Source organism: Mustelus asterias, chromosome 18 (genome assembly GCF_964213995.1).
Source record: "Mustelus asterias chromosome 18, sMusAst1.hap1.1, whole genome shotgun sequence".
In the NCBI taxonomy this organism is placed as follows: Eukaryota; Metazoa; Chordata; class Chondrichthyes; order Carcharhiniformes; family Triakidae; genus Mustelus; species Mustelus asterias.
The window spans coordinates 52,279,809-52,298,139 of record NC_135818.1 but is presented as its reverse complement, the minus strand read 5'-3'; the positions used below and the strand labels follow the sequence as shown (position 1 = coordinate 52,298,139).

At 43.3% G+C, this 18,331-nt stretch overlaps 2 protein-coding genes across 2 annotated transcripts in view; one reads left to right on the top strand and one right to left on the bottom strand.

Moving 5' to 3' along the window:
* rtraf (RNA transcription, translation and transport factor) overlaps nt 1-344 on the top strand; it is a 31,074-nt gene extending 30,730 nt beyond the window's left edge. The window contains exon 8 of the mRNA XM_078233934.1: nt 163-344. Within this exon, the coding sequence (XP_078090060.1) occupies nt 163-317 (155 nt within the window). The 3' untranslated portion in view covers nt 318-344. The remainder of the gene's footprint in view (nt 1-162) is intronic.
* A 130-nt stretch (nt 345-474) lies between these two features.
* Nucleotides 475-18,331, bottom strand: part of nid2a (nidogen 2a (osteonidogen)) — a 145,445-nt gene continuing 127,588 nt past the window's right edge. Inside the window, exons 31-37 of the mRNA XM_078233935.1 lie at nt 16,625-16,794; nt 14,657-14,786; nt 12,607-12,778; nt 11,940-12,097; nt 11,624-11,747; nt 10,741-10,853; nt 475-3,799 (exon numbers count right to left, since the gene is read on the bottom strand). Coding sequence (XP_078090061.1) covers nt 3,789-3,799; nt 10,741-10,853; nt 11,624-11,747; nt 11,940-12,097; nt 12,607-12,778; nt 14,657-14,786; nt 16,625-16,794 — 878 coding nt within the window. The 3' untranslated portion in view covers nt 475-3,788. The remainder of the gene's footprint in view (nt 3,800-10,740; nt 10,854-11,623; nt 11,748-11,939; nt 12,098-12,606; nt 12,779-14,656; nt 14,787-16,624; nt 16,795-18,331) is intronic.

Here is an 18,331-nt window from a genome sequence, read left to right as displayed (position 1 = left end):
GTTGGTCTTGCTATGCCATTATCAGATAATCCTATTGTGTACCAGTCACATCTGTTCCAAGCACGTTCAAATTAGCTTTCTAAACTGCTTGATTCCATTGCTAGCTGTTGGTGTGAATTTTGCCAGAAATACCATTACTGACACATCTATTGACTTTAACAGATGCCACCTTGAATGAGGCTGCAAGAGTCCTCCGATTGCTGCATATAGAGGAGCTACGAGACCTTCAGACCAAGATTAATGAAGCTATTGTAGCTGTTCAGTCAATAATAGCTGATCCCAAAACTGATCACAGGCTTGGAAAGGTTGGGAGATGATTAAAAGGTGGAAATAGTTGGCAATTTGCACTGTGTCTCATTTTTATTTTGAAGCTAGACTTGAAAAGAAGGAAATTAACTTTTGAGCCGAGGTGATTAAGTAAACTGACAGTGGTAAACGATTCACTAAAATGGAATAAATGCTAAAAGAGCTTGAAAAATTACGAAGTGTTTTTTCAGTTTATTGTTAAATTGGAACAAAGTTACAACAGTGTGGTTACAAGAATATTGTCTAGTTACACACGTTCCAAGTGATGTATATGCTTTACAATAAGACATAGCAAAAAGTACAAAATTTAAACTGTTCAGGTTGTGTTAAAATTATAGTTTATGCCTTGCAAGAAAAAAAACACCTTGCAGGGAATAACACTACAACGTGCGCTGTAAAATGAAACCAATACAAAACAAATGTTTGAGAGCATGTTCTTTTATTAAATGTTTATCGATACATTAAACAATGAGAACTTGTGCTGATCAACATATTGCTTAATTTCTTTTTCAGTGAATAGCAAAACTAGAAAAGCTGAATAATTTATACTATTTTCTATGATAACCAGTAGAGAATCCCATATTGAGCCAGTTGGAAGTGGCTCAAGCTATTGCTTGTCCCCACCTGGAGCAGTTTAGAAACAAAAACAGGATTATTTTTAGCTTAATGTTGGAAAGCATGCTAGAAAAGCAAAATGTGCACTGTGGATGAATTAATGAAATCATTGAAGAGTTCAGATTATTTTTAATTCAACCTGTCAGTTTTTGTGCACATTAAAGTGACGTATTATCCTGGTGAAATAGTTGCATGTCTTCTCATATTTATGATGTTTTGATACTTTGAGAATATTAGTTAGACTGGGAGTAAACATTGTGTAACTAATATGAATCAATAGTGCACATCACTCTCAGATTTTACACATACAATGTCTACTGCCAAGCTATTTTAGCAATTTTAAAACATAACTAAGGTATTTAAGAGCTTTTAAGGCAAAGGAAACATTTCTATTCCTTCATAACATTTATTACCACAAAATCTTGTCTCAATGTAACATTGAGTCTATCAGCACTCATTGATATTTAGTAAATGAGAGAGCAGCTACTGGCATCTGAACATCCGCAGTAAAACAGAAATCAGGAAATTCCTGTTCAATTTGCCCTGTTCCTCTGCAAGCTTTGCAACACCAGTATCTCACTGAGAGACTAATGAAACATGTGAAAGGTGTGAAGTTATGGTGCTTAGCCAATAGATACGCCAAAGAAAGTTGCGTGAATTTAATATTCTGACTTGCACTTCCTGGTTTAGACATTGCATGCCTCAGTAAGAGACTTGGGTGCTTGCTCTGCTCACACAGGTCTTGGATCCCCCGGAGATTTCACTGTCTACAACTGTAAATTGCCACTCAGAAGCCCACTGAAACTCTGGTCATCTTAAGCAAAATGAACAATGAGCACAGTTCTCGTCATTGACCACATAATCCAGGCCATTTAATATGTGATTAATCAATAGAATACCTTTGTGATAGGCCGAATCTAAAATTGAGTTGCATTTAAGAAGAATTAGTTCCACGTTATGAGATCTGAAAATGCCTGGATTAAACTGAACTCTCTGCAACCTTCCTCTTTCAAGTTTTTTTATTACCGGGATGTTTTTTTAAAAAGATTTGAGTGATTAATAATTCATATTTTGAAATTAACAATGTTAAGTATTAAATTGGTATGTTATTTCCTACCCCTACTACTCTTAATCTGTAACAAAGGTTGGATGCCTGTTGCAAAATATTTTGATAATTTCCCAACTCAATTTTGAACCTTCTGCACCTTAATAAGGAAAAAACATGTTTAGATTATCTGGATGCTTTTCTCCCTGCCCATCTCTTGTCTGCTTTGGTTGCCCGGGTCCTTTTGAGGAGCACAGGTTGAAAATGCTGCATGTCTGAAGTCTAGTTTGTGGACTATGTTCTCTAGGATTAAGGACAACGGCAGGGAAGGGTCACAGCTCTGATGCTCACCTACAATAACGCAATATCTAACTCATCTCCAGAGTTGCTGGGTATCTTTTATGTAAATTATTTTCTACTTGCAGGGATACTGCGTCAGAACTATACTGAATAGAATCTATATGTTGTAAAACCACTAAAATTTGTGACAGCATCAGCACTGGATCAGTTAACTTTGCTGAGATCCATGGCTTCATTTATTAAATAGGCCAATTAAAAACTACAGTCTACACTTCGGAAATATATAATAGTTCTAGAGTGAGTCGATGCACAACTGCATTTCTGTGCCAGAGTCAACCGTAAAGATCAGGAATGAGCTGCAGAATCTGACCAGTTCTTTTCATAAGAATTAGAAGCAGGAGTGGGCTATCTGGCCCCTCAAGCCTGCTCCGCCATTCTATAAGATCATAGCTGATCTTTTAAAATGGAAGTTAACTTTAGTGGAAAAAGATGCCTAACTTTACTAAAATATTCATGATGTAAAGAGATTTCTTAAATTTGAATCATAACTTTTGAAATAGTTTGGCAATTTTTAATGCTTTTGAAAATAAATAGCCCAAGTGTAATGTGATTTACTGTAAGTATTAGTTCATTGCCTGCCATGGTCGATCGAACATGACCACCTGACATTTTGGATTTTGTCTGTCATATTTGTGTCTCGCAGCCAGAATATGTCAGGCTAGTCATAAATGACACTCAAATTGCTGCTTTACTGATAGGATACGCAGGCATTTCACAAAATAAAACCTGTATTACTGTAGTTTGTTCCAGATTAAATCCGCTGATGTACCAAGCTTTGGCTCAATTTATAACATTGCTTTGTGGTTAAAGCAATTTTGGTTAAAGAGAAATTTTCACTCTAAGCAGAAGCTATTTATATGCTTCATCAAACTACGGTACATTCATGTATTTGATTCATCTCTGTATTGTATGCACCTTGACAAAGTTGTAACAATCGGCTGAATAACTAAATCTTGCTGAGTTTCAAGATGTCAAACTTTTAAAAATCACGATCGATTGCAGTTTGAAGCTGATTGAAGAATGAGAGGCCAGTAAATTCTGGGTGATGGGAAGGAAATTGAAACTTCTTTTGACAGACTTTAGAAAAAAAAATTACCATCTTCCCTTAAACCATCGTTTAAGTGTTTGTAGTTTTCTTATGCTCCACTGCATCGCATACTTGTGTTATGTATCCAGCACAGTACTACTGTTTAAGCTTGTGTTCCTAAATTTCCGATCAGGTAGGCTTGTATTTGTACCAGTCAGTCATTGTTTCCAATATATCAGTCAAAAGGCAGCACAGTAGTGTTTTCTTTTAAGTCATGAGGTATGGAAGCTATGTAACACATTTTCAGTTTGGTTCCCTACTAACCATGGGGGGAAAAGTATACACCAATCTGTGCAGCATTCTGCTCCAAATAGAGATCTCCTTTTCCTCCGTTTGTATTAAGTTGAAACATAGTCGTCATTACCAGCAGAGTCATTATTTTCTTCCTGCCAGAAAGGAAAGAAAAAGTTGGACGTAACTAATGGACTTCTATTAGAAATGCATCCACACAATTTCACTGAGTCTTGGCAATTGTGTTGGTTTGATACTAATTTTTCTTAAAATAATACATTGTTAATTAACAAGGCTGGGGTCTGGACAGAGTAGATAGGGAGAAACAATTCCCATTGTGTTGAGGGCACAGATTTAGGGTAAAAGAAGCAATGGTGGTGACGAGGAAAAATCTTTAAACAAAAATTATTTTGGGTGTGTAGGGGGAGGGTAGCAGCACAGTGCTACAGTGGTTAGCACTGCTGCCTCCCTGCGCCAGGGACCTGAGTTCAATTCCGGCCTTGGGTCACTGTGGAGTTTGCACGTGCTCCCCATGTCTGCTTGGGCTTCCTCTCACATGCCAAAGATGTGCAGGTTAAGTTGATTGGCCATGTAAATTGCCCCTTAGTGTCAGGGGGACTAGCAGTGTAAATATGGGGGTAGGGCCTGGGTGGGATTGTTGTCGGTGCAGGCTCAATGGGCCGAATGGCCTCCTCCTACATTGTAAGGATTCTATGATTCTAAACTCATATCCTACTCTGAGCAAAAATGGAGTTTATCCCCATAATTTTTTGACTTGAGTTCTACCATAGAACCATACAGTGCAGAAGAGGCCCATCAAGTACACACTGACACATTAGAAACATTTGAACTCCCTCCCACCTAATCCCATCTGCCAGCACTTGGCCCATAGCCCTGAATATTATCATGTGCCAGGTACTCATCCAGATACTTTTTAAAGGATGTGAGGCAAACCTGCCTCTACCATCCTCCTATCCCCCCCAAATTTCCTGCCTCTCACCTTGAACCTATGTCCCCTCGTGACTGACCCTTCAACTAAGGGGAATAGTTGCTCCTTATCCACTCTGTCCATGTCTCTCATAATCTTGTACATCTTGATCTGCTCCAACGACCCAAGCCTATCCAACCTCTCTTCCTAACTTAAATGTTCCATCCCAGGCAGCATCCTGGTATTCTTCTTTGCACCCCCTCCAGTGTAATCATATCCTTCTGATAATGTAACGACCAGAACTGCACACAATACTCTAGCCTCACCAAGGTTCGATACAACTCCAACATGATTTCCTGTCTTGGTGTCCCATATGCCTTTTTCACCACCATAATAACATGCCCTTCCGCTTTCAGAGTTCTGTGGATGAACACGCCAAGGTCCCTTTGTTCCACAGAACTTCTTAGTGTCCTTCCGTTCGTTGAATACTTTGTCAAATTACTCCTTCCAACCTATATCACCTCACACTTTTCACAGTTAAATTCCATCTGCCACTTATTTACCCATTTGACCATTCCGTCCATATCTATTTGCAGCCCAGGACACTCCGTCTCTCTATTCACCACCCGTCCAATCTTTGTGTCATCCGCAAATTTACTAATCCTTTCCCCCACACTGTCATTTATATAAATGACGATCCCTGTGGTACACCACTGAACACTGGCTTCCAGTCACTAAAGCAGCCTACTGTCATCACCCTCTGTCTCCTACAACTGAACCAATTTTGAATCCACTTTATCAAATTACCCTGTATCCCATGTGAATTTACCTTATTTACAAGTCTCCCATGTGGGACCTTGTCAAAGGCTTTGCTGAAATCCATACAAACGACATTGACTGCACTATCCCCATCTACACACATGGTCACCTCCTCAAAAAATTCAATCAAAATAGTTACGCAATAGGGAAATGAGACTTGGGCTGGAATTTTGCTGTCCCACCTGCCATGGAATCGGAGGGGGTGGACAATGGAAATGTCTGTTGAACTCAGTTGGGATTTTACAGTTTCGGGACAAGCAAAGCCGTAAAATCCCACCCTAGGTTGTGAGTTAAGGCACGGGCAGCAGAGCTTTAGATAAAAGTTTACAGAGGGTAGAATGTGGGAGGCCAGCCAGAAATGCATGGCAATAGTCAAGTTTAGAGGTAACAATGGTGTAAATGTTGGTTTCAGCAGCAAATGGGTTGCAAGAGGGGCAAACTCGAGTGATGCTACAGCAGTGGAAATAGGCAGTCTTAGAGATGGCACCAGTATAAGGTTGGAAACACTGCGAAGGGTCAGATGCAGCACAAAGTTGTGAACAGACTGATTTTACAAGATTTTAGAAACATTGTTCCATCAAGTTTCTTCGAACAAGCATTTTGGCCTTTGTAATAATGGTATAGCTCAAGCCAAAACTGTGGGAAGGATTTGCTTAAACACCCGTACCCTTTAATCTAATTGCACAGATGGATATCAAAGTTGGACTTTTCTTTCATTGATGTTTTAAGTTAAAGGAGAATTCTCATCACCATTTCTGTTATACCAATTCTTAAAATATTTGCCAATGTAATTGAAGTAAATGAGATCACGGTTGGTTCAATGTGACTTGCGTGATATAAAAAAACAAATTTATATAAATATTAATATTGCCTCATAAAATTACATCCCAAAAATTGGAAACTTTTTCAACTTGCATTTTCACAGTTGGGGGAGGAATATTGATCGGGACACCAGAACATCCTTTGAATTAATTCCACAAAATATTTCAGGCCCACTTGAGCCAACGGTGGCACAGTGGTTAACACTCCTATCTCACAGTGCCAGAGACCTGGGTTCAATTCCCAGCTTGGGTCACTGCCTGTGCGGAGTCTGCACGTTTTTCCTGTGTCTGCGTGGGTTTCCTCCGGGTGCTCCAATTTCCCCTCAGAGTCCGAAAGACGTGCTGGTTAGCTGCATTGGCCATGCTAAATTCTTCCTCAGTGTACCCGAATAGGTGCCAGTGTGGCGACGAGGGGATTTTCACAGTAACTTCATTGTGGTGCTAATGTAAGCTTACTTGTGACACTAATAAATAAACTTCAAACAGATAGAGAACCTTGCTTTAACAACTTTGTTTTATTTAGAACAAAGGACAAAGAAAAGTACAGCACAGGAACAGGCCCTTCAGCCCTCCAAGCCTGCGCCGATCATGATGCCCTAACTAAACTAAAAAAAAAATCTTCTGCCCTTACTCGGTCCATATTCCTCTATTCCCTCCCTATTCATGTACCCATGAATATCTTTACTCCTTCTGTACTGCACTGAAATGTCAGCTTACATTGTGTGAACATGCGGCTTGAACTCCATTCATGACCTTCTGATTCATGAGTTCCATCGACGGATTAGATTGTCATGACCTAGCTATGCAAACTCTGCTTTGAAAACTCCTCGCACAAACTAATATCCTGGCGGGAAGGTTGGCTAAGGCTACTGGGGAGAGTTTAAACTAGATAGGTTGGGGGGAGGGGATCGAGACGAGGTGACTAGGAGTGAGGAAGTTAGCTCGTAAACAGAGAAGGGTTACAGACAGTGCAAGAGGGAGGATAGACGGGGGATAGAGAAGGGGAGAGCTCAGACCAAAGGATTGAGATGTGTTTAATGCCAGGAGTATAGTGAATAAAGGGGATGAGTTCAGAGTGTGGATCGATGCCTGGAAGTGTGATGTGGTGGCCATTACGGAGACTTGGATGTCTCAGGGACAGGACTGGATACTCCAGGTGCCGGGATTCAGATGTTTCAGGAAGGACAGGGAGGGAGGCAAGAGAGGGGGTGGAGTGGCACTGCTGATCAGGGATAGTGTCACAGCTGTAGAGAAGGTGTATGCTGTGGAGGGATTGTCTACAGAGTCTCTGTGGGTGGAAGTTCGGAGTGGGAAGGGGTCGATCACTTTGCTGGGAGTTTTCTATAGGCTGCCCAATAGTAACAGGGAGGTGGAGGAGCAGATAGGAAAACAGATCCTGGAGAGTTGCAATAATAGCAGAGTTGTTGTGATGGGAGACTTTAATTTCCCAAACATAGATTGGAATATCCCTAGGGTAAGGGGATTGGATGGGGAGGAGTTCGTTAAGTGTGTTCAGGAGGGTTTCCTGACACAGCATGTGGACAAGCCTACAAGAGGAGGCTGTACTTGATCTGATACTGACCAATGAACCTGGACAGGTGTCAGATCTCTCAGTGGGAGAGCATCTTGGGGATAGCGATTATAACTCTATCTCCTTTATCCTTGCATTGGAAAAAGAGGATCAGGCAAGCTAGGAAAGCGTTTATATGGTGTAAGGGGAAATATGAAGACAGAAGGCAGCAAATTAGAGGAGTAAATTGGAAGGAGGTATTCTCGGGGAAATGTACTGAAGAGAGGTGGCAGTTTTTCAAAGAATGTCTGTCTAGAGTTCTACAGGACAACGTTCTGAGCAGACAGGGAGGAGTTGGTAGGTTAAAGGAACTGTGGTGCATGAAAGCTGTGCGGGACCTAGTTGAGAAGAAAAAGAAAGAGTACAAAAGGTTCAGAGAGCTTGGCGAAGATAGGGATCTAGATGAGTATACGGCTTGTAGGAAGGGACTAAAGAAGGAAATTAGGAGAGCCAGAAGGGGTCACGAGAAGGCCTTGGCAGGTAGGATTAAGGAAAACCCTAAGGCGTTCTATAAATATGTGAAGAGTAAAAGGATGAGACATGAAGGAATAGGACCTATAAAAGGTGAAGGCGGGAAAATCTGTACGGAACCAGTAGAAATGGCAGAGGTGCTTAATGAGTATTTTGCCTCGGTTTTCACAGAGGAGAAGGACCTGGGTGGATGTACTGCGGGCTTGCGGTGGACTGAAAAGATTGAGTGTGTGGACTTTAACAAAGAGGTTGTGCTGGAATCTTTGAATGGCATCAAGATAGATAAGTCGCCGGGTCCGGATGGGATGTACCCCAGGTTACTGTGGGAGGCGAGGGAAGAGATTGCAGAGCCTCTGGCGATGATCTTTGCGTCGTCAATGGAGACGGGGGAGGTGCCGGAGGATTGCAGATGTGGTTCCTATTTTCAAGAAGGGGAATAGGGATAGCCCAGGGAATTACCGACCGGTGAGTCTAACCTCAGTGGTTGGTAAGCTGATGGAGAAGATCCTGAGGGACAAGATTTATGAGCATTTAGAGAGGTTTAGTATGCTCAAGAATACTCAGCATGGCTTTGTCAAAGGCAGATCATGCCTTACGAGCCGGGTGGAGTTCTTCGAAAATGTGACTCAACACATTGACGAAGGGAAAGCGGTAGATGTGGTTTATATGGATTTTAGCAAGGCGTTCGATAAGGTCCCCCATGCAAGGCTTCTAGAAAAAGTGAGAGGGCATGGGATCCAAGGGGCTGCTGTCCTGTGGATCCAGAACTGGCTTGCCCAAAGGAGGCAGAGAGTGGGTATAGATGGGTCTTTTTCTAAATGGAGGTCGGTCACCAGTGGTTTGCCCCAGGGATCTGTTCTGGGACCCTTGCTGTTTGTCATTTTCATAAATGACCTGGATGAGGAAGTGGAGTGATGGGTTGGTAAGTTTGCCGACGACACGAAGGTTGGTGGGGTTGTGGATAGTCTGGAGGGATGTCAGAAGTTACAGAGGGACATAGATAGGATGCAAGACTGGGCGGACAAGTGGCAGATGGACTTCAACCCAGACAAATGTGTAGTGGTCCATTTTGGCAGGTCAAATGGGATGAAGGAGTACAAAATAAAGGGAAAGAGTCTTAGTACTGTAGAGGATCAGAAGGACCTTGGGGTCCGGGTTCATCGGACTCTAAAATCACCCCGCAGGTGGAGGAGGTGGTTGAGAAGGCGTATGGTGTGCTGGCCTTTATCAATCGAGGGATTGAGTTTAGGAGTCCGGGGATAAATGATGCAGCTATATAAGACCCTCGTCAGACCCCACTTGGAGTACTGTGCTCAGTTCTGGTCGCCTAACTATAGGAAGGATGTGGAAAAGATTGAAAGGGTGCAGAGGAGATTTACAAGGATGTTGCCTGGATTGAGTGGCATGCCTTATGAGGATAGGCTGAGGGAGCTCGGTCTTTTCTCCTTGGAGAGACGTAGGATGAGAGGAGACCTGATAGACGTATATAAGATGTTGAGAGGCATAGATCGGGTGGACTCTCAGAGGCTTTTTCCCAGGGTGGAAATGGCTGCTACGAGAGGACACAGGTTTAAGGTGCTGGGGGGTAGGTACAGGGGAAATGTTAGGGAGAAGTTTTTCACACAGAGGGTGGTGGGTGAGTGGAATCGGCTGCCGTCAGTGGTGGTGGAGGCAAACTCAATAGGGTCTTTTAAGAGACTTCTGGATGAGTACATGGGACTTAATAGGATGGAGGGTTATAGGTAGGCCTAAAAGGTAGGGATATGTTCAGCACAACTTGTAGGCCGAAAGGCCTGTTTTGTGCTGTAGTTTTTCTATGTTTCTAAACCTCAGTCTTGAAACTAAAGTTCAAAATCAAATTCTGGCAGCAAAAATAAGAGTAGCCCTGTAATACATTTTTTAACCTTAAGTTTTAATTATTCTTGTTTTTCAAATTCTGGGATGTAAAGTAATGAGAGGCTGCAGTAAGTCTATAATATGTTAGTATTAGAAATAGAATGTGGCTGCAACTTCATATTAGGCTTTTTAGAATCCTCACAGTGCAGAAGCAGGCCATTTGGCCCATCGAGTCTGCACCGACCACAATCCCACCCAGGCCCTATCCCCATTACCCCATGCATTTATCCTAGCTAGTCCCCCTGACACAAAGGGGCAATTTAGCATAGCCAATCCACCTCACCCACACATCTTTGGATTGTGGGAGTAAAACTGGAGCACCCGGAGGAAACCCACGCCAACACGGGGAGAATGTGCAAACTCCACACAGTGACCCAAGCCGGGAATCGAACCCGGGTCCCTGGCGCTGTGAGGCAGCAGTGCTAACTACTGTGCCACCGTGCCACCTTTTGGAACCACAGGAATTGCTTTCAGAACACAATGTTTTAAAGATAGGGGGGGTTGGTGGCGGTAATATTGCAAAGCCTAAGAATTTTAAATTGAAAAAAAATTATTTCCTGGTAAGGAACTTTCAATCTTTTATCCTCTTACCATGTGGACAACGAGGGTAAGCCACAGTTATTCCATACAGATGTGATCGCTGATCAGGCAAGTACTCATCAGTAATCTGGTCGCTATCTTTGGTTACAACGATAATTCCATCTCTGAAAAGCAAGAAATTGAACACAGAATTCAAGTTTGGAACTATTGGAAAGGAGAATTATACAACACCAGTGAGTGGTCTCCAGACACTGGTCTAATCAAGAGGTTTAAATAAGTTATAAACATGTCATGTGAAGCCCTCATTTAGATAGCTGCCTTGAAGTTTCTCTGACATTTGTTATGTATAACATTTTCTGTTTTATGTTAGTTTTATTTTGAGCTTGAAAAAGACCACTGGAGGCCACTAAAGAAATTGTAAGTAAAATGTTTACATTTCATATACAGGCTGCTACTTGCAGTACTTTACACTCCTGCGCCATATTAAAGCTGCCCGTTGGACACAGAATTATTTTGGGAAAATCGCCCCCTGTATGTTTTAAAGAAGGAGTTAGATATAGCTCTTGGGGCTAAAGGGATCAAAGGAAATTAGGGGATCAGGCTACTGCGTTGGATACTCAGCCATGATCATAATGAATGATGGAGCAGGCAATCCTGTTGACTACTCTTACCATTTCATATTCTGCAGGTTATTAATTAAATTCCTTTTGAAATAACCTACGGACATTGCTTTCACAATGGTTTGTGGCAAAAAATTGCAATTGTAATCCCACTTGTGTAAAGATTTTTCCTCCAAAATTACTAACTGATCTTGCTGCAGTTCTGCTGGGAAAGTAACAGTTGACTACTGATTAGCAGGATTGGTTCCTCAATTATTGGGTCTGACAAAATGCCGTGGTTATACTTAAATTAACAGTATGTTTTTGGTCCCTACCTTCTCCAGTCTGTGTAGTAGAAGTGATCTGCATAGGCAACGATACTGAAAGGATAGCTTAGACCCCGCTGCACCACGTGCCTTCCTGTGCCATCTGAAAAGATGCACTCCAGATCTTTGGTTCCTTTTCATCCCAATCAATGAGAGCAAGTGCAAGGAGAAAGCTAGTTAGTATTCAATAGTAAATTTCCCAAAGCGGGAATCCTCAGTTTTGTTTATATTCTTCATGACCTACAATTGTATTTTAAATATTTAACGTCAACTAACTCGATCCTTTTAAAATGGTTTCCTTTAAAAATAAAACCAAAAGGCATACCTGCATCAGCCCAACACAGTTGGGAGGAAAATGGGTCAAATGTCAACCCATTGGGCAAACCAATGTCATTTTTAACCAGCACCCTTCTGTTCGTTCCATCCACGCGAGAAGTCTCAATTTTGGGAGCTTCACGATTCCAGTCTGTCCAGTAAAGGTTGCTGAAGGGAACGGATAAGAGGACAAGCATTAATGCAAGCAAGTCAGCGAATCTAATCTAAAGGCAGTGGGAGCCTGTCATTTAGCTTTTACAAAACAGCCCATGATCTTTTCTGAGGCTATCTGAAAAGGAAACAGTTGCTTTCAGTACTTTGGTTTAATTCTATTCCAACTTTGCCACTGGTCAGTGAGGCATTCTACACATTTCAATTTGCTGCAACATAAATTTTCTCCATCCTAAAAAGAGAAGTGTTCCAGATCTACAATATAGTGTGGTACCAACATCTGTGCAACATGATGCCATACTGTGTAATTTAAATGGTTGTCATATGTTAACATTTTGGGAAGAAAACCTCGCTGTTGGCTTGATGTACTGTAAACACTATAATCTTGTTGTCTACACAGGCTGTGTATGTCTAAATGTAAAGAACACAGGTCAAATATTTTAAAATTAGTTTCTTCTGGAAAACTCTACAGCTGTAAAAATTTGATAGCTTCATGTGAAACCTACCCATTAAGTGAGTCCACTGCTATTCCTCTGGGATTTACCAGCTCTGTGTCAACAAGAACTCGCCGGCCAGATCCATCCATTTTGGCCATTTCTATTTTATCCAATCCACTGTCAGTCCAAAACATGCTTCTATGGAGGTAGTCTATGCTCAGTCCTTCAGGACTCATCAGGTCTAAAGTAGAAGCAGAAGTGCAAAATAGGAGAGACAATTATTCAGTATCCATCTGACCGTTTGCCAGTGTAATTGGGCAGAATCACTGCAACAATGGGGCTTCTGCCCACCACCCTCCCCCATTGGCATAAATCTAGGTGGCGAGGCTGATCTGCTGTAGTGGGTTGCATGGCAGCCAATTAATGCTCAGTGAGTATTGATTCAATTGAGGCAAGAAATACTTCTCATCTGGGGAGGAAATCCTAACTCCAAGTTGGCAGCTCTTTGGAGTGGGTTGGCGTGATTTTGGCAAATCCAGGTAGGCCCTGGTGAAGTGGTGAGGAGGGGGTGGGGTGCTAGAGTGGACAGGCCATGCAAGGAGGGGACAATGAGGAGGGTGGGGGGGGAGCATGCTCTGATGGACCCTAGGGCACCGCATAAGATGTAACAACCCCCCAATCTCACTGCCCACCACCAGCTCGAGCATTGAAAGTCAATCAACACTGGCCTCTGCCACAGGAGAAATTGTAGCAGGGGTGAGAAGAAGCCATTAAGTGGGTGTTAATAGTCCCCTTTTAATGTCCCTCACCTGCCTGCCAACCCCCCCAACCCCAGGAAGTGTACAATTCTGCCCTATGAGTTAATCATTTCCATTGGCAAGATCTCAGAACTTACAATCTAATGCAGCATGTCACAAGACATCCAGAGCCAATGCTCTGGATTTCCTATATGTATTTATCTACTCTGGAGTTGCACAACAATGAGCCTGAATTAGAAAAGAAATTGTTGAAGCTAAGGAAAAATGGGAGAGATAAATGAAAGGAAGGGTAACTGCTATTTAGTCTCCTACTCTCCTAAAGTAGCGAGTCATTTTGGGTAAAACTCCACAGGTTCAGACAGCCAGTAGTACCTCTTCCAACTGCCCATTCTTCTCATAAGCTTAGGCTGAGTGTCAGTAGGCTGCTCAACTGAGACCTGACTCTATCCTCATTTACAATCATCATGCACTTACGATAAGGATCACTAGGAAATGTTAAATAGTGGAATCACCTGCCAATTATTTAATCACTGATGTATTTTCCCTCCCTTCCTTGCCTGAGGGCATTGAAGTCAATCATAAGGCCCCAACAATGCTCCAGCCCCCTTGACTAATTCGGCATAGGTAAGAGATCGTGGCCATGTTTTTAACATTGGTTTGGAGGGGAATACATCAATGTAAGCCATTATTGACTATTTTAACATGAATTGTAAGAAACACCACCATAAATAGAGAGCATAAGTAACACTTGGGCAAGAGAGGCACAATCAGAAAGTTGAGAGCATTCCACTCCCACCCCGTTCATGCCCATCCTTTAAGAAGAATGCAGAGAAGACTGCTAATATTGGTCTAATAAAAAATAAATCATAATTATACAAAAGTTTAAGTTTACACTGTGTAACGTTCTTATATTCATGATCTTTGTTCTGGTCTATTGTAAAAGTGGGGCTTGTTAACTCAGTTATCTAAATGGTTTGTGTGTGGTTCAGAATAATGCTAACAGCGCAGGCTCGATTCTCCTTCTGCCCGACATAGACGTGGCACCTGCCTCCTTGCCTTGCCCCGGAGAGCAGAAGGCAGTGGCAAACCATCACTGACCAAGTAAAATGGCTCAGGATGAAATGATGTGGAGATGCCGGCGTTGGACTGGGGTAAACACAGTAAGAAGTTTAACAACACCAGGTTAAAGTCCAACAGGTTTAAACCTGTTGGACTTTAACCTGGTGTTGTTAAACTTCTTACTCAGGATGAAATACCAGCAGACATAAAGGGCCAAGGGCCTGTCTTCAGGCACAGCACATGCGGTGATGATGATTGTAAAAGCACAATAGATTTTAGAACCTGAATTATTAACAACTCACCTGAATTAATGATAATTTCTGGCTCAGCACCTGGTTCCAAACTAACTCGATTAATAGTTCGGCCAGAAACATCAGTCCAATAAACCATCTTGTCCCTGCAGTCATAGTCAATGCCAATAACAATTGAACCCTTGGAAGGAAAAAATAAAATAGAAAAAAACAATTAATCATCTCACAGACCACCAGTTGGAAATTCAAAAAGCAGCGAACCTAATCTGGACAACTTTACAAATCAGAACAACAGCTGGAGAAACTCAAATATACACTCAAATTTGCACACATTATCCAACTGGGAAGAGATCACAATGTACACAGCTTTGTTTAACTAGCAACATTTTTGGCATTAATGTCTACTTCATCCAAGTTTAAAGCCAATTTCTTCTGTTAAACATCAATTCGTGTAAAATATAGACGCATAAACACCATTAGACCATTGTAGAAAGGCGAACAGAGAAAGTGGCAATACAGGAGACATTTAAAGCTACCTATGAAACAAAATACTCTAGTATGTAAATGGCAGCAGAATTACTTTAAATGAATGTTTTCTCTAGAGAGAAACTGATTCACAGAATGTGACATTACTGCCAATTATCTCCTCCAATTTGGTAATGATTTACTGAGAATCTCCCAAAAATAAAAACCCTCTGCAGATGGTGTTTCATTACATAGAGAGGAGCTGGCAGCAGGTACAGAACATACATTTACACGTGCGAATGATGGTGCTCGGTTTTCTGCTTCTCGCTGGCCTGCACACATGGACAATAAGCAGAAAGGCCCTGACCATTCCCTTCATTCCCTTTCATAGCTTTCACCTCCAGACTCAGCACAGAGAAGACCTGAGCGAAAGCAGGTTAGGCGTGCACTGATGGATTTTTTCAACAAGGTAGTTAAAAACCATGACCCCAAAATCCCTGGGTCGGGAGAGGGCACGAGTCAGATGTCTCTCTGACGGCCATCTGGAATACGACACCATGTTGGTTTCATTGGAATTCTACATTGTTTAGATTCAACCTTTAAATGCTGGTCAGTGGTGGGGCGAGTGGGTGGGGGAAATCATGGGTTGATTTAGGATCCCTTATCCCTGCCCCATAACAAAGTGTGTTGGGGGGAGGAATTCCTGGGCTTCCCTGATAAATTCCTACATCTAAGGATTCAGTCCATTTCATCTCAGTTGAGACCAGGTACGAGTTCTTTTGAAGGTTCCGTACCTTTACTGGATTGAAGTCAACAATTGCAAAGCAATGGTTTAGCCTCTCTAGTGGCAGAATGACTCCAGTGGAAAACATTTCTCTTTGGCTCATTTAGTGTTCAGGGGTCCCGAGGCAGAGCGGCAAAGTGCTGTTTCACCTCACAAAGGGCAGGAAAAGGCCAACGTGGGCCAGGTTTCCCTGGGCAGTCCATGGTCTACCTTGACTCTGCTCGTGACCCTGTCTCCAAGGTTTGGAAAAAGGGCTGGGACTTGGACTATGCTCAGTTGGGGTTTCACTCGGTGGGGCAACCCCCAGAAATGTCAGGATCCATCGCTCAACGCAGGCTCCATAAGCCTGAAACATCTTAAAGAATAAAAATGCCCTCAACAAATCATAACACAAGAGAAACAACTTCTGCATTCTAACAGTGACTACTTATCAAACATAATTAACTGGTAAAACTCTTTGGGATGGCCGGAGATCATGTAAGGAGCTACATAAATGCAAGTCTTTCTTTCAACTTACCAGTTAACATCTCTACGTTCTTTCATCTCATTTGCACAACTATGCAAATGATATGAACTGAAGCATTGTATCATTAATTTTCCTGTCCCAGTGTTTGTTCTAATTTTCCTTCTCTATGCATGGGTGCAGTTTAATAGTTTTGACCCATTTACATTAGCTGAAAAATGAAAATAACCTGCCGTTTCCCCTTCCCAAGTGCTAAATTTATCTGGGGCTATTCCAATGGAGAAACTTATAAAAATAGATACTTTACATGAAGAGCTAACAGGCTCTTGGCTCCCGCTTTGTTTAGCTGAGTACCATTCAGGGGCAGGTACCCAATGTGCTGTCCCTGAGCATATAAAAGGAAGGTACCCGTGCGTGGTGGAGTCACGACAGGCGCTGGAGTAGGCTGTATGATGGGGGGTGCAACAGTTGGTATACCTGGCAAATTCAACAGAAAGAAACATTCATAAATCACTAGGATGAATCGAAAATCTTTAGGAAGCTACAATGGTTACACTGCAGTGTGTCATCAAAAGACAATGAGCAAGAACAATTCTGATTAACCAATACAAACTGTGATTTTGTGCTCTTGCTCTCCATAATAATGCATAGTTCAACCTTGACTTAATTTGTAGTAATCTTGGCTGCGATCTAGCCACCCAGTTAGTCAGGGGTGTAAATCTCGTAATGGCGAGTGGCTAGAAACAGGATTTGTGCCGGTGAGATCATAGCTTGAGAACCACCCACCACCCCCCCCCCCCTCCACCCCCCCCTCCCCTCCACCCCCCCCTCCCCTCCCCTCCACCCCCCCCCCTTCCACCCTCCACCCCCCCCACCTCCACCCCCCCCACCTCCCCCCCCACCCTCCACCCCCCCCCCACCCTCCACCCCCACCCTCCACCCCCCCCCCCACCCTCCACCCCCCCCCCCACCCTCCACCCCCCCCCCACCCTCCATCCCCCCCCACCCTCCATCCCCCCCCACCCCCCCCACCCCCCCCCCACCCCCCCCCACCCTCCACCCCCCCCTCCACCCCCCCCCACCACCCTCCACCCCCCCCCCCCCCACCACCACACCCCACACCCCCCCATGACATAATCAGGGTTCACACCAGAAAGGACATGGACCTGATTTCCATATATTTACATAAATTTAAATGTGATTACTGGGCTTGATGCCGTAGCGTCCGTCCATGACGCACCCCCCCCCTCCGCCCCCAGCGATGTGATGCCAACATGCTGGCACAAATCACTGCTGATTTTCGAAAGCAAAAACCATTTGTGTTGATCACGCCAGGGGTGCAAATGTGCTGGTAAGCCCCGGGGGTTGAGGGAAAAGGCGGGACATTGCCCCCCCGGCATTGCCCACTGGCAGTGCCTCCAGCAGTGCCAAGGGAGCACATGAAGGAGGCAGCACCAATGGATCTCTGGCAGGGGTGGTAATTTTCCTCCATGGGGATGGAGGAAGAAGTTCCCCTTATCTGTGCTGTGGGAAGAGGGCAGATGCCACAATGTTGGTGTTGCGGTGGGGGACTTGCCCCATGCTTATGGGGGTCCCCAATTTCCCTGTGGGGGAATATCTCCATATCTCCAAGGCAGTTAGGGTGGGGGAGTACTCTCGATATCCGTTCGGGAGGGGGAGTGGGCCTTATATGTAACTTTGGGATCAGGATGCTCTTTAAAAAATGTGCTCCAAACTCAGAATCCTGTTGTGTTTAGGTCCCGGCCCTCCAGCACTCTGAAATTGTACAGAGTGTTGTTCAATCAGGTGAGAAAAGGTGTCTGTGAAGCCAGTGAGTTTCACACAGCTTTTCTCACCTGATCCAACACACTACGCAATTTTGGGAAAAGTCCACTTGTGTCAAAAGATTGTGGGTTCAAAGCCTACTCCAGAGCATAATATATAGGCTGATTTTCCAGTATGGTATTGAGAGAGTGCTGCACTACCTCTAGGATGAGACGTTAAACCGATACAC